We start from the raw sequence: 14,690 nt of genomic DNA, 5'->3' as shown, positions 1-14,690 counted from the left end.
GTGCCATAAGAAAAAACTTATTCACACAATGAGTGGCTCAGGTCGGAATGCACTGCCTGGAAATGCGGTGGAGGCAGGTTCGATCGAGGCATTCAAGAGGGCATTAAATGATTATTTGAATCTGAACAATGTGCAGGGGTACGGGGATGAAGTAGAGCAATGGCACTAGGTCATACTGCTCATTTGGAGAGCCGGTGCAGACATGATGAGCCGAATGGCCTCTTTCTGTGGCATTAAAATTCTGTGATTCTGTAAACAGGGGCAGAAGTTTAAACAGGTACTTGGGGGTTATAAGTATTACATTAAATTTATAGCTTAAGTAGTTAAACTACTTAATATAACTACAGATAACAATTGAGTGATACATCTAAACTTAAAACCTAATGAGTTAAACAAAACACAATAAAGATGGCAGGGCAGGTGATGTGTTACATTTGGGAATTGGTGGATACCAGTGTGGTCCATGGCAGCCACATCTGCACTAAGTGCTTGTGGCTCGAGGAGCTGGAGTCTGAGCTTCAGACACTGCCATGCTTCAGGCAGGGGGTAAGTTGCTTGGATACTTTGCTCCTCATACCATACCCATAAGGTAGCAATGGAGGAGCCTCAACCCCTGCAACTGCCCAACAGGTTCGAGGATCTTGCAGCTTATGTGGACGAGAGCAGGGACAATAGGATGGCTGAGAAAACTGACCATGGCACTGTGGTGCAGGGAGGAGTCATTGTAATGGGAGGAGTAAAAAGGAATGTAATTGTAGTAGGGAACAGTATAGTTAGGGGAATGGATGCTGTTCTCTGCAGCTGAAACCGTGAGCCCCAAAGGCTGTGTTGCCTGCCTGATGCCAGGGTTAAAGGCATCTTTTTAAGGCTGGGGACGATAGGAAGCAGAGATTCGGGATAAATGGGACATGTTCAAGTTGGCAGGCTATGATTAGTGGGGTGCTGCAAGGATCAGTGCTATTTACAAATCTATATTAATGACTTAGATGATGAGACAAAGTGTATCGCATCTAAGTTTGCTGATGCTACAAATCTAGGTGGGAATATAAATTGTGAGGAGGACACCAAAATGTTGTAAAGAAATATAAACAGGTTAAGTGAGTGGGCAACAAGGTGGCAGGGAGTATGATGTGGGGAAACGTGAGGATGTTCACTTTGGTTGTAGGAATGAAAAAGCAGAATTTTTTTTAAAGGCAGAAACCTTGTAAATGTTGATTTTCAGAGAGACCTGGATGCATTAGTACAAAGGGAACAAAAAGTTAGCATGCAGGTACAGCAAGCAATTAGGAAAGTAAATGGCATCTTGGATTTTATTGAAAGGGGGTTTGAGTACAAGAATAAATAAGTCTCTCTACAATTGTATGGGACTTTTTTGAGATCACAGCTAGAATACTGTAAGCAATTTTGGTCTTCATACTAAAGGTTAATCTTGCATTGGAGGTAGTATAGGGACGGTTCACTAGATTGATTCCTGGGATGAGAGAGCTGTTCTATGATGAGAGGTTGAGTAAATTGTGTCTATGTTCTCTGGAGTTTAGCAAAATGAGAGGTAATCTCACTGAAATATTCAAGATTATGAAGGAGCTTAGCAGGGTAGTCACTGAGAGGTGTTTTTTCTGCTGGTTAAGGAATCTAAAACACGGGGGCAGCATCTCAGGATAAGGGGCTGATCATTTAGAACTGAGATGGAGAGAAATTGCTTCACTGAAAGGGCTGTGAATCTTTGGAATTCTGTACCTCAAAGGGTTGTGGATGTGCCATCATTGAATTTTTTTAAGGCTGAGATAGAAATATTTTTGGTCTCTCAAGGAATCAAGTGACATGGCGAGCGGGCAGGAAAGTTGAGTAGAAGCCCAAGATTAGACATGATTATATTGAATGGTGGAGCAGGCTCAAGGGGCTGTAAGGTCTTCTCCTGTTCCTATTTTTTATGTTATATATTGAAGCACTGAATACTTTCTGCAAGTACATTTCCAGTCCAAGGTATGCAGAAATTTGTGTGGTGAGACATTACAGTATCAGAGTCTAGTGTTGGAAATGGGGATGGAAGCAGGAGTATGACTGTGGGACTGCCTCTCATCACAGGGCCTTTTAAATGTTGTAGGCTAATAGCAGCCAAGGGTCCCTAAGCCCAGAGGTCCAAGAGGTGCTACAAGAGTACTTGCATATGTTCTAAAAATAGCTTCCCCTATTAATGACCTAACAAATCCATTGCTTTTTAGTTAGCGCTACAAAGAATACTACTGGGGAATATATAAATTAGTTGCAAGTAAATGTTATCAAACATTTATACTATAGTAGGAAGGTTTTAGTGGGGATTTAGTGCAGATTCATTTGGGTGCTGCCTGATGTAAGAAAATACGAATAGCAAAAAATTTGAATAATTGATTGTTTTCTCAGAAAAATATGCAGTTTATACGTTGATATGATAGAAGTGTTTAAATTGTAAAATGCTGGGATGGGATAGATATAAGCAAACTGTTTCCAGTTCAATACAGGGTCTAGAATGAGGGACCATAGGTACAAGATTAAAGTTAAGAGATTTAGAGCAGTAAGAGAAAGCTCTTTACACTGAAAGTTATGAGGCTATGGAATTAATTTCCAGGCTTAATAAACAGGGTAAAACATTCAAGATTACATTGGATCGATGGAAGAAAGAAAGGGAACAAAGGGTTATGGGAAAAGGATAATTAATGTGATTAGGACAATTTGCTCACATGGAGTGTAAAGGATTATTAGTGGATTTGTTGAGCCAAATGGCCTGTTTCTATGTTGTAACTCCAATGTAAACACGTTTTCATGAGCGCAGTGAGTTACAGCATACTAGCTTGAAATAATTGTTAACATTGCCAAATGTTATCTCCAGCAAGATTATAAAATATTAAGTTTTATGAAAGAGATGAGCAGAAAAGTTCGAAGATTAATTTGAATGGGCATTTTGGTTTCCAGCACATCTCTCTGAAGAATGTAGTTTTTCTTCTGTACTCCAGCTTGTCATGAAGCAGATGTCCACAAGAAAATTCAAACCATAAAAACATGTATATTGCAAAATTTAATTCAAACTGGTTCTTTTTATTATGTTAGCGTAATCATTCTTTAACTCAAAAAAATCAGCAAATGTTTCTATGAACATCATTCAATTATAATCAAAGAGATGGAGGCAGCTTTTAACTTTCACTGCTGAGTTGTTAACTGGTGATTAACACTTCATTATACTTACCGCCTGTCTTTAACATTTTATAATTTACACACCCCAATACATAGAATCCTAACCCACTCCCAAAATTATATGGTTCTTTCATTACCTTTTTTTAAAAAATGTTTTTTTACGCCTGACTGGAACTAGTTTATTTCTCTAAGCAAGATTTTATTTGAACCATTGATACAAAAGCATTCAACCATAATAGGCATCACTGGATGTAAGTAATTCACGTAAATTGTTGCAGGCTGCTGTTCATATCCATATGTAGTTAGCATTAATACGCCTAGCTCTGTTATGGGTGAATCAAATTATAAATAACATTTTTATCTGTGTTTAAATCTATCATGTATAACAGGACTCTATGCTAGATGATGCTTATTAGGGTTTATTATACAAGTGTGTTCTGTAAGACTAACAGATTAAAATGCAATTTTTTTTTGGGAAAATATGCTTCCAACCAGAACTACTTCTCCTTCCTTAGCTGATATCATAAATCAGTTTACTTAACTATCTTATGGAAGCCAAAGCACTGTGGCACCTTATATATCTCTACTTAGAGCACATTTAACATCATTTTGTTACCCTAAGGCATGTCAGCCTATATGTTTCATAATTTATAGTGCTAGCTCATGGTGTCTCTCTTGATGTTTCATGTCATTTATATTTTCTTGTATTTGTTAACATGCATGTGCTTTTGTTCTGTGTTCCTTTTATTTTATTGTTTTCTAATGATCACTAACACTGTCTAAAAAGTTCTTTCAATAAGGGCACCTGCTATCAGCTAACTGAGGTGTGTGAGTGATCTTGTTTTGAGCAACGTTATTACATTCTTGCTTAAAATTGTGGACATGAGCAATCATGGAATGTGGTGCCCATTATTGAAAGTTGTTCTGTATTTTCATCAATACAGAGGATGACAGTTAAGAAATGAGCCTGATTGCACGGTTCATTTGTTCTCCTTTGTAGAGCCAAGCCGGGGCACACTACAAAGGCACTAAACATGCCAAGAAGCTCAAAGCACTGGAGGCCATGAAAAATAAGCAGAAAACTGTTACCAAGGACAGCGTAAAGACCACCTTCACTTCCATCACAACCACCACCATCACTGCCAGCTCTGACAAAGCAGGTTAAGAGATATCTTTGTTCTTTTTCATTTCTGTGCCTCTTGTCTTTATTGCTTAGGCTTGGCAAAAGAAGATATATATCTATTTTTGCTATGGGTAGTTGGAAAATTTGAATGTTTAATCAGTCTATTATATGTTTAAAATCCTTTTATTGTTTTCACTTCATAATATTTCTCTGTTTTTAGTGGAATGTGGTGATTTCCTGTTTATGCAATTGGTGCTCAGTAATTTTACTGACCTACTTGTACCCAAAACTATTGTATAAATGTTAAATTAGTGAATGGTGTTCCTTGTGGGGACCAACTTTTTATGAGCTGTATGCAATGGGCATAAGGTCTCCCAATATGGTAAGTGCTTGCTCTTTTTTAAATAGTTTTTTTTCATCTAATCAATTGGTATTAGATACACACTAGCCCCATTCAGTCAAAACCTGGGATATACAAGCATTATTCCATGTTGGCATAGGGTAAAATTACCTTTAGGATGTAAATTCTAAACTACAATTTTATTTAATAAAATATCAAAGTTTAAAGCACAATACAGGTAAGCCAAATGTAAAATATTCTATTAAATTATCATAGCCAAGAAGTGACAGTTTGCAATATTAGTATAAGATCACAAAGTAAATGGGCTAATGTCCCATCAAAACAGTTGTCATAGGAATGCCTTACATGTGTTAAGCTTTCATATGTTGCAATCATGACAAGTAATTTTTTGGCTTATATTTAATTATATTGGCTCTGCCATAATATAATTTTTAAAGGTATAACATTGCTTAGCATTCCTGTATACCAAAATAGCAACAGTTTGCTGAATCAAAGATGATATCAACGCATATTAACTGAAATTCAAATTCCGTTTGTCTTGCAGACTGATTTCTCCCCTGCTAGAGTTCTTTGTATTAAGGGAAACCTATACTTTTGTGACAGAATGCTAACAACTTCAACACCATTGTTACCCCCACCTTTTGCAGAATATCTCTCAAGTACAAAGAGGTATTTGATGGTAATGATGGTGAAATCCCGATCTTGCAGCTGAAAGAGGAAGTGAAAGTGAGCATATGATGGGAAAGGCATTAATTAATTATCCAATTAGAAAATGATGGGTGGGTGCAAATTCAAAAGGCACATATGAAATAGATAATATTAGATAAATAATCAAGATATAATGGAGCCGTTTGAAATCAGTGACGTTGTGAAGAATTCTGAAATTGCTAAAAAGTTATTCTAAAAATTGCATGAGGGGAAATGTCCACTGCCATCAGTAATTTTCCAAAACGCTACTCTATTTATACATAGGAATTTCAAGATTGCAATTTTACCTTTCATTATTTATTTAAGTTGTTTTCCTTTAAAATATATGTTCAATTACTAAGAAATAAAATCGGCAGATAAATTGTGCGTATAAAGGACATACTGCTCTTTTCTGTCTTTTTTCTTACCCATTCAGTTCCCTTTGCTCTCTGTGCATGCTTATTTTGTCATTCTTGCTTACGCTGATATCTGAAATGCAAGTTTGATAAATATACATTTCCTGATTGCCATGATTCCATTATGGTGCAACTATTTGAAACCTACAAGCATGACAGCATTATAATAATGACAATCTATCATCAGACAAGTCACACATGACCTCATTTAAATGATTTGTTTCTGAGCGATTCTTGTAGTCCTAATGTTATAAGCAAAAACCATCATTGCAAATACACATTTTCACTTCTGAAAACGTTGTGCCATCAAACCTAAGTGTTATAGATCTGGTCCTGTAATAACATAACTTCAAGACCTACATCCCAAATATATATAGTGCCTTCACTGTTCTTTTTGCTTTTCCTTCCCAACAATAAGTAAAGCTCAAGGATAAACGTTATTTCTAAGAATAAATTATTGTATAAAGATTGGTACAAAATCTTAGGCTGTGATTCTGTCTTGGGCTTCTGCTACTCTGTATTTACAGTTTATGGTCCTCTCAAATACACAAATGTTTCTGTTAAAATATATTGGTAAATGACCACTTCCTAAATGAATCGTGTAAATAATGATTAGTACTGAGGACCACTTTCAATTTCATCACAGTACCATCACTACAAGCTCTGACAAAGCAGGTTAAAAGGTCTGTTTGTATTATCCTTGATGATATATGTATGTCAGGTTAGCAAAAAGGTTTATGGCTAAAGTATAATTTTTATATATAAATAGGAATCTTTTATTTCTTAAAAAGAAAATTCTTGAATTCTGATACCCTGAACATGATTGTTTCAATTTTTCTTGCTCCAAGTGCACATCAGTTAATTCAATTGAGGAGCACATTTTTAGGTTGACTCAGCATGAGGAATGCCTTATGATATTAGCATATGTAATTGTTTTGGTTCCTGCCACAATTGCACCATGAAAAGAATGCCTTCCTTCAGTTTGGCCTCCTATTCCAGCCTTCACCATAACTTTATCTTATCCAATTTAGATTGAGATGATTTGACTCATTTCCATTGCACTCTGACCTGCTTTTCCTGGCATCATTTACAGTTCTCATTTCATAATCAAACATCACTGATAACACATCCTTCAAGTTGCTATTTACTATCCCATCTCAGACATATCACAGAAGTATTTTCCTCTTTGCTCCAAGAATCCTAGTCTGTCTTGTACAATTGAGCTAAGGGCACCATCATCTGCTCCTTAAACAACTGTTAGTTTGACTTTGTCATTTGCTAGGGTTATTTTGGCTTTAAGTAACATTTGCACCATAAAACCAGGCAATAACCATCTCAAACAAGAGACAACCTAACCATCTCCCCTTGACGTTCAATGGCATTTCCATCACTGAATCCCTCATTAACAACATCCTAGGGGATGCCATTGACCAGAAACTGAACTGGACCAGCCATGTAAATATCATGGCAACAAGTGCCATGTAAATATCATGGCAACAAGAGAAGGTCAGAGGCTGGGAATTCTATGGCAAGTAATTTACCTTCTCACTCCCAAAAACCTGTCCTCCTCCATGTGCAAGGCACAAGTCAGGACTGTTTTTTAAAATTCATTCATGAGATGTGGGTGTGGCTGGCTAGGCCAGCACTTATTGCCATCCCTAACTGCCCTTAAGAAGGTGCTGGTGAGCAATCTTCTTGAACCGCTTAGTCCATATGGTGTAGATACACCCAAATTGCTGTTAGGGAGGGAGTTCCAGGACTTTGTCCCAGCAACAGATCACAGAGCTGGAGCTGTCAATCAAGCAGTGTTTTCCTTGGGGCTCAGCTGCTTCAACAGTCTAATGGATTTCTGGCCTCTTAGCCAAGAATAAATAGAGGCTTGGCACTTTTATTGGCCTGTAGTAAACAGGATTTTTTTTTTAAGGAAGTGGAAAGGTATCAATGAATGGCTTTTCTCCAAAGCTCTTTTTTTACACATCCTATTGTCAATATTAGGGTTCATTTGTTTTATACAGCACCTAGTGCGTGACTGGAAGTGCCATAACTTGACATGGGGTTGGGGGGGGGGGGGGGGGGGGTGGGTGTATGAGGGGCCACAGAGGGTGGATGGATGACATGATGTGGAGTCGATCAGGCATGGGGTGTATGTAGGGTTGCGGGGTTTGAGGGGTGAAGGCTGGAGGGTCTTATATTTTTCATTATAACTGGGACAAACTGATGGCCTTTTAAACGGCCTGACTTGGCATCTGGCAGCCACTGTGGCTGCCACCAAACTTTTTCCCAGGTTGGTTGACCTAACTGCAGCCCTCACCCGCCACCCCAGAATTAAAATCTCATCTTTCCTAATTGATTCTCTCTAAGCAGGTGGGCTGAGCCAGGAATTTTCCCGACTCCTGCTACCCGCTTCAAGGATGTAGATCCAGACCATAGAATCCAAAGATTTCTTTCTGGGAGGTTGCACCACTTTTTCCATGGCCTGGATTTAATGGCCCTGCCGCATCATGTCTCCCCCCAGCAGATGCGGCGAGCCAATTAAATCTCCATTCAGTTCGGCGGACCGTAATATCCCACTGGGCAGGAGGGGCCATAAAATCCTGGCCTATGTTTTGTTATTCCGTGTTTCAAATACTTGATTGCAATATTTACTGTTATAACACAATGCTGTAAATGTTTTCCCTTTTATCTGTTGTCTGTGCTTCGTTGCATATTCATAATTTGTTTAATTTGTCATAATTTGAGCCATTTGACTTCATTTTCCTCTCCAAAGATAACATAGGACTTCTGTATTCAACCTCTGTTCCAGGGCTTCCTCTCTTCAACCCTTTGTTCTCCCTGGCAAAGTTGAACATAGAGTTTTAGGGAGAAGAAAAATTCTCATCTAAATATCCATTTTTAAAATTGTATTTCCTGGCAAAAGGGATCTCTGTCCTTCTACTCTCTTATAATATTCTTTTCAAAGCCTTTACATAGTTCACTCTTTATCTGTTGACCTGGTGCTAATCCATATTCCTACGGAGTTGATTTCTGTTTAACATACATTTATGTGGCTCCAAAATCACAGAATATCAGCAGGGTTTCATTCTTTCAGCTTCCAAACATTTATCTGGTACTGCACTGGTTAACATCTTGAAGCAATTATTTCTTCCTTGCCTCAGAGAAGGGACTCTGGACTCTGACAGCTTTGCATTCAATTCAAGACTTCCTATTGTTATATATTCTCTTCCTGCACTTCTTCTAGGAAAGGAAGGCAATAACCCATTTATTTGGATGTCAAGAGGTTTTTTGAAATGCCTTTGTCCATTACTACACTTTCCATGGACACATATTTTAGGTGGAATCGTCTTCAAATCTTTTCAATAATTATGGTTTGAATTGTTTCTTGAAAATTGTATTGCTTTGATTAGATACTTTCCACCTTTGAGTGAAAATATCTTGTCTCGTTGGGATTTTGTAATCTGCCTTTACAATGGGTTGTTCAAAATTCTGCACATTCCATCTGAAAGTTTGTCCGTAAGATTTCCCATTCCCCAAGACTCAACAAGCTTATATATTTCAATTCCTCATCCCTTGTGTGGTTTATTACATATTACTTTTTTTTTGATTATCTCTCATGCAGCTTAGTTGTCCTGTTGACCATTCAGCTTCTCCTAGGTGCAGAATCCAATGTTTGATATCTCTGCCTATTGAGTGGGTGTCTTATAGAATGCTGTTTTGTTTTTGAGGAGTTGAATTCAAATTTCCCTTGAAATGGAAGAATCCCAGCTCTTACTGTTTGCATTGCCTTGTAAGACATAAATTTTGTCTAACATGTAGGATATTGCTGCTTGCCTGATAAAAGAAGTTAGCAAAACATTAAACAGATCTTCAAAATGCATTATGCAGATTGGTATTCTCCACATCCTTCTAAATATTAGGGCAATTTTACTACTACTCATGCAGCAGAGACTGAGTGGTGGGCAGTTAAAATAACCTCAGTCAGTTATCCACTCTGGAGCCACAAGGAACTTATGTGATTGTCAACTGAGCAAGCAGCAAGGACAGAAACCTAAAGCTAGTAGGGTGCCTTAATATGCATGATGAGTTCTGATGTAATTTTAACTAGACATCCTGGGCAGAATTTTGCCCTTGATGGGCGGGCGGGCCCCACCGGCTCAGTGGCGGGTGGGCAGCCAATCGCCGCTGCCGAAACAGGCCCTGCCGCCAATTTAAGTGAGCAGGCCTACTTACGATGGGAAGCGTTATGCAGGAAGTGCTGGGGGGAGGGAGGGATTCCCGAACTGTCAGAGTGCGCTCTTTCGAGCATGTACGCGAAAGAGTGCACATCTCCCTGAGACATAAGTGCTGCCTCAGGGGAGCGCTGACAGTGTTTGAAACTTTAAAAACAGAAAAATAAAAAAATTATTAACATGTCCCCCTCATGTGACAATGTCACACGAGATGGGACATGTTAATAAATATAACAAAAACTTTATTAAACTTTTTTAAAACAGACATGAAACCTGACCCCGCCAGTGGATGAGGTTTCGTTTTTTCAGAAGCCCGCTGGGACTCCTGGCCTGCCCACCAGCCTTAAGGTTGGACAGGCAGGGTCTTTAATTGGTTTAACTACCCTGTCAATGGCCCCAATTGGTAGCCCCTCAGTTCTGATGTGAACAACCTGTTACTCCAGGCTGTTGCTGCCATCAGGACTTTGCTGCTATGTGGACACGTTTATAAAAATCCATATGGTTTAAATATTGCAATGAAGTGTGAAGCCCACCTTCCTGAATATTTAAATGGGATGGGATGATGTCGGGGGTTCCTCCCGACATCATCCCGCATCATTTTCCTGTCGGCGAGCAGACCCCGCCCCCAGCTCGCTGACAGAAAAAGTCTGCCCCCTGTGTGGAACGAAATGATGCCATGCCAAACCAGTGGCAAGATGATTGGGACCAGAACAGACCCAAGAAGTTAAATTTAAAACATTTTTTGTTTACTTTGCTTACAGGGCCAGGACCAGGACTGCACCTCCAGACCCCATCTTGAAAGCTGAGGCCTCCTCTGCTTCAATTTTTCCCAGCACCTGTTCATGGGACAACTCAACCAGTCTATACTGCCACCTACTTGCTAAATGGCAGCTGACTGCTGGGCTGTGTCATTTTCCACCATTTCCCACTCAAAGTAGGTGGGAATTCAGTGGATGGGTTAGAAATAACAATTGACTTAAAATATCCTGGACCTCATACTTGGAGCAGCAATTTGAAATCCTAACTTGCACCACTCCTCAAATGCCAAAACCTGACAGACAGTTAACACTGAGGCCATGGTCTCAACTTATTGGATTAAACATTCCAAAAAATATCTGTACATTTAATGGTCATTCACGATTGCATTTCAGGAGAGAGCTTGTTTTATAATGATTAAAATTTATAAACCTGCTTCTCCAAAATGCAATGTCAAGGCACTGTTCCATCCATCTGTCCTAATATCGCCGAAATTTTGTTTGCAAACTCTCCTGTGACAAACATTGGGGCATTTTTCTACAATAAAAGGGACAGAGGTGTTTTTAGTAACTAAATTCCAGCTAGCAGTCCCTATCTGATCAGGTTTCCCATTGCAAACTCTGCCCCAACTCCTGGTGGCAACTGTACCCCACCAGGCTCCCACTGGTAGCTCACAAGCTTAAATGAGCAAACTTGCAACTGACAAGTTCACCACTGCTTAAATGGAGAGAATGAACAAGTTTTGGGGGAAGAATGTTTAAGGGCAGCATTTTCCCCCCATTGGGGGGGATGTGCGGGAGTGGGCATGGATTCCCGATCGGCACCCCCAGTCAGGGATGCGCTGCCAGTTTACACGGGCAGGCCAATTAAGACCCGCCCAGCGTGATGTCTGCTCGGAAACGCTATGCACTCCCTGCGCGGGCAGGGGAGATTCCCTGAGCCGGAAGTGCGCTCTTTCGCGCATGCACATGAAAGAGCTCACTCGTCTCCCAGAGGCAAAGTGCTGCCTCAGGGAGATCGGTGGAAGTTTTGAAAATGTTTTGAAGGGTAGAAAACATTTTCCTGACATGTCGCCTCATGTGACACTGTCACATGAGCTTGGACATGTCAATTTCTTTTATTTAAATGTTTTATAAAAATGTTAATACCCTCATGAAACCGCATCCCGCCTATGGATGAGGTTTCATGTTTTTTCTGAAGGCCACCTGGGCTCTTCGCCTGCCCACCAACCTAAAGGTTGGACAGGCAGGTCCATTAATCATTTTAATTACTTTTTCAATGGCCTTAATAGGCCTTTGACTGTTCAAACTGAAAATCTGAATGATGCGGGGTGATGTCAGGACACACACCCAACGTCACCCCGAATCACTTTTTGTGTCATTGAGCAGGCCCTGACCCCCACTCACCAACCGGAAGATGCAGCCCTAAGTTTTTAAAGGTAAACAAATAAAATAAATGAAACGTGCAGTCAACTTTCATGTTCTAATAATGATGTAAGTCCTTGAGCTTATTTTCTATATAAGACACAAGGCACCAATCACTCATAAGGGATTGTGTAAGCACATTGTGGGTTAATTTATTAAGATTAGGCACACGAGAACAGTTTTACATTGTTGCAATGCTTGGAACATTAGGAGCTGTGTCTGCTCTGCTACTTAAAGCAAAAGTGAAACTAAAACTAGAATACCCAGTCCATACATCATTTCCCTTCTGATGTTTAGAAAGACATGCCCACATCCCTAAAAGCATTCCATGTCCCCTTTCTTTTTAAAGATACTTCCCACGCTTCTGAAGAAGTATAGCTATTTACAATACATGGTCATGTTTAGTTACCATTATGTAATTGCATAAACTGATGTATCTATGAGTCTCTAAAGTGTAAAGGTATTCTGTTGCATGCCTAAATCTAGCCATGGCAACCTTGTCTGGAAATTTCTTTAGTTTCTCACTGTGACTGTTATTCTTGAACGTTGCTGCTGGTTGTATTTGGGATCTTGCCCTAGATGCAATAGGACTGCACGGTGGTTGAAGAGATGGAACAGATCTGATTTTTCCTTGGTTACACCTCACCATCGCACCTTTGTGTGTAATGACTTTATAGGACTTTGGTTCTGATCAAATCCTTGTCACTTTGGCTGGTTGCCCTGTACCTTCTGTGGAAATTTGGATGCAAACCTGTTGTCTCAACTGTAAACCTGGCATTCCTGTACCTGCATTTTTATTTTGCACATGAGTTATCTACCCTTGTAGTTTTAAAAGGTGCTCTCTAGCTTCTGAGAGTGTAGAATGGATAAGAGTAGGTAAATTGGTATGCATTGGTCTGCCAAACATGAACTCGCACAATGATGGAATAGTTGCACTTAAAGATGTCACTCTCAGGTGTAAGATTGCCATGCGTAGAACTTGCTTGCTCAGCCTACCTTTGAGAATTAGGGATTTAATCAAATTATCATTTAATCATTCATTCAGCCAGGTCATTAGATCTAGGGTAATAAGGAGAAGAAGTAGTGTGATCGATATTCCGCTTCTCAACATATCCTGAAATAGCTTACCAACAAATTGCTGACCATTATTCAAAATCATTTCTCTAGGCATGCCAATTAAACTGAAAATAGCACAACAGTTTTGCTTGCTGTATTGTGCAATTGTCAAATAATGGGGTTCTTGATAAAATAGTCAATGATGATGATGAAATCAGTACCATGGATATGAAAGAGGTTAGTACCATGGACATGAAAGAGGTCAGAAGTGATTTTGGGCCTAGGAAGTTTGGGAACCTCATCTTGAATCAATGGTTATTCATGCTGATTTGGCATATTCTCTTAACATGCTGCGCACTTCTTGTTGACAACTTCAATGACATTGTTTATACCTGGCCAACAGACTCTCTCTCTTGTGAGTCTTCTCATCCTATCAATGCCCAAGTGTGAGTGATGAAGTTGTTGAAGAATATCAGGTCGCAAAGATTCTGGTATGATGACCTGCCTGCCTTGTGATATCTCATTGATTCCATGGAGTGTTACCAATGTGAGACCTCCACATGCCGGTAGACCTGCAATCGCTAGGCCTTTAGCTTCAGCAATGTAGAATATCTGTGACATCCAGGAAGATTTATTGTACTTGCACTCCGGCACTATGGATCCTGCACATGAAATTAGTGAACTATTGTATGCTTAAAGTTTCACAGTAGGAGGTTTTGCCATGGCCTTCCTCGTCTGCGGGTACTTGTATTTGAGAATTCACAGAGATAGTACATTGGTTGTTGCCTCTCTGCCTATCTTGGCCAATGACGAACAGTTACCCACTTTGTTAGGGCAAATGATTTGAATCTTAGCAAATACTTCTGACGGTGTGCTGGCATCTATGTGTTGTGCAAGATTAATTATATGAAACCTGTGATCTTTGCTCTTTGTCTTGTCATGTACCTCATCACCATTTTCTGGTTTATCGATCACCTCATGTAAATGTTTCTGAAGGGATAACGGATGGTCATACTTGTTGCTTGAAGGTATCACTTGTATATGGTCTGTTTGGACCAGTGCATGACTCTTTGTAGCTTCAGCAGTCTTTGCTCTAGTGCACTGCTGCTGCCAATGGCCCTTCCTGCCACAGGTCTTGCAGAAATGATGGAATACTGAACATTTCCTTGGTACATGTAGAAGTCCACACCTGCCAGGTTTGGGTGTTTTAGCAAATGTGTCAACAGTTGGGGTTGTAGATAAGCTTTGAGGACCTGTGATGATTGCTTCACACTTATGTTCATCTTTGAGTATCTCTTCAATGCTATACATTTTGGGTTGTCTAGCAAATCTTTCTGGGAAGCTACCATGGGGGTAGATGCAATTACCAACTCAACAATTCTGTCTGCTAGCTCTGCATCTGAAAACTCACAATAAATAACCTTTTCTCTGCATCTGCTGGTGAAGTGGACTATGGATTCTTCAGGCTGTCAG

General features: G+C 39.7%; 1 protein-coding gene across 4 annotated transcripts in view; it reads left to right on the top strand.

Moving 5' to 3' along the window:
* LOC121276439 (zinc finger protein 385D-like) overlaps positions 1-14,690 on the top strand; it is a 469,044-nt gene that overhangs the window by 362,262 nt on the left and 92,092 nt on the right. For all 4 annotated transcript variants that reach the window (XM_041184847.1, XM_041184845.1, XM_041184846.1 and 1 more), the window contains one exon: positions 4,169-4,328. In XM_041184847.1, the coding sequence (XP_041040781.1) occupies positions 4,169-4,328 (160 nt within the window). The remainder of the gene's footprint in view (positions 1-4,168; positions 4,329-14,690) is intronic.

This window comes from Carcharodon carcharias, chromosome 3, assembly GCF_017639515.1.
Source record: "Carcharodon carcharias isolate sCarCar2 chromosome 3, sCarCar2.pri, whole genome shotgun sequence".
NCBI lineage: Eukaryota > Metazoa > Chordata > Chondrichthyes > Lamniformes > Lamnidae > Carcharodon > Carcharodon carcharias.
This window is presented reverse-complemented; position numbering and strand designations above follow the sequence as displayed.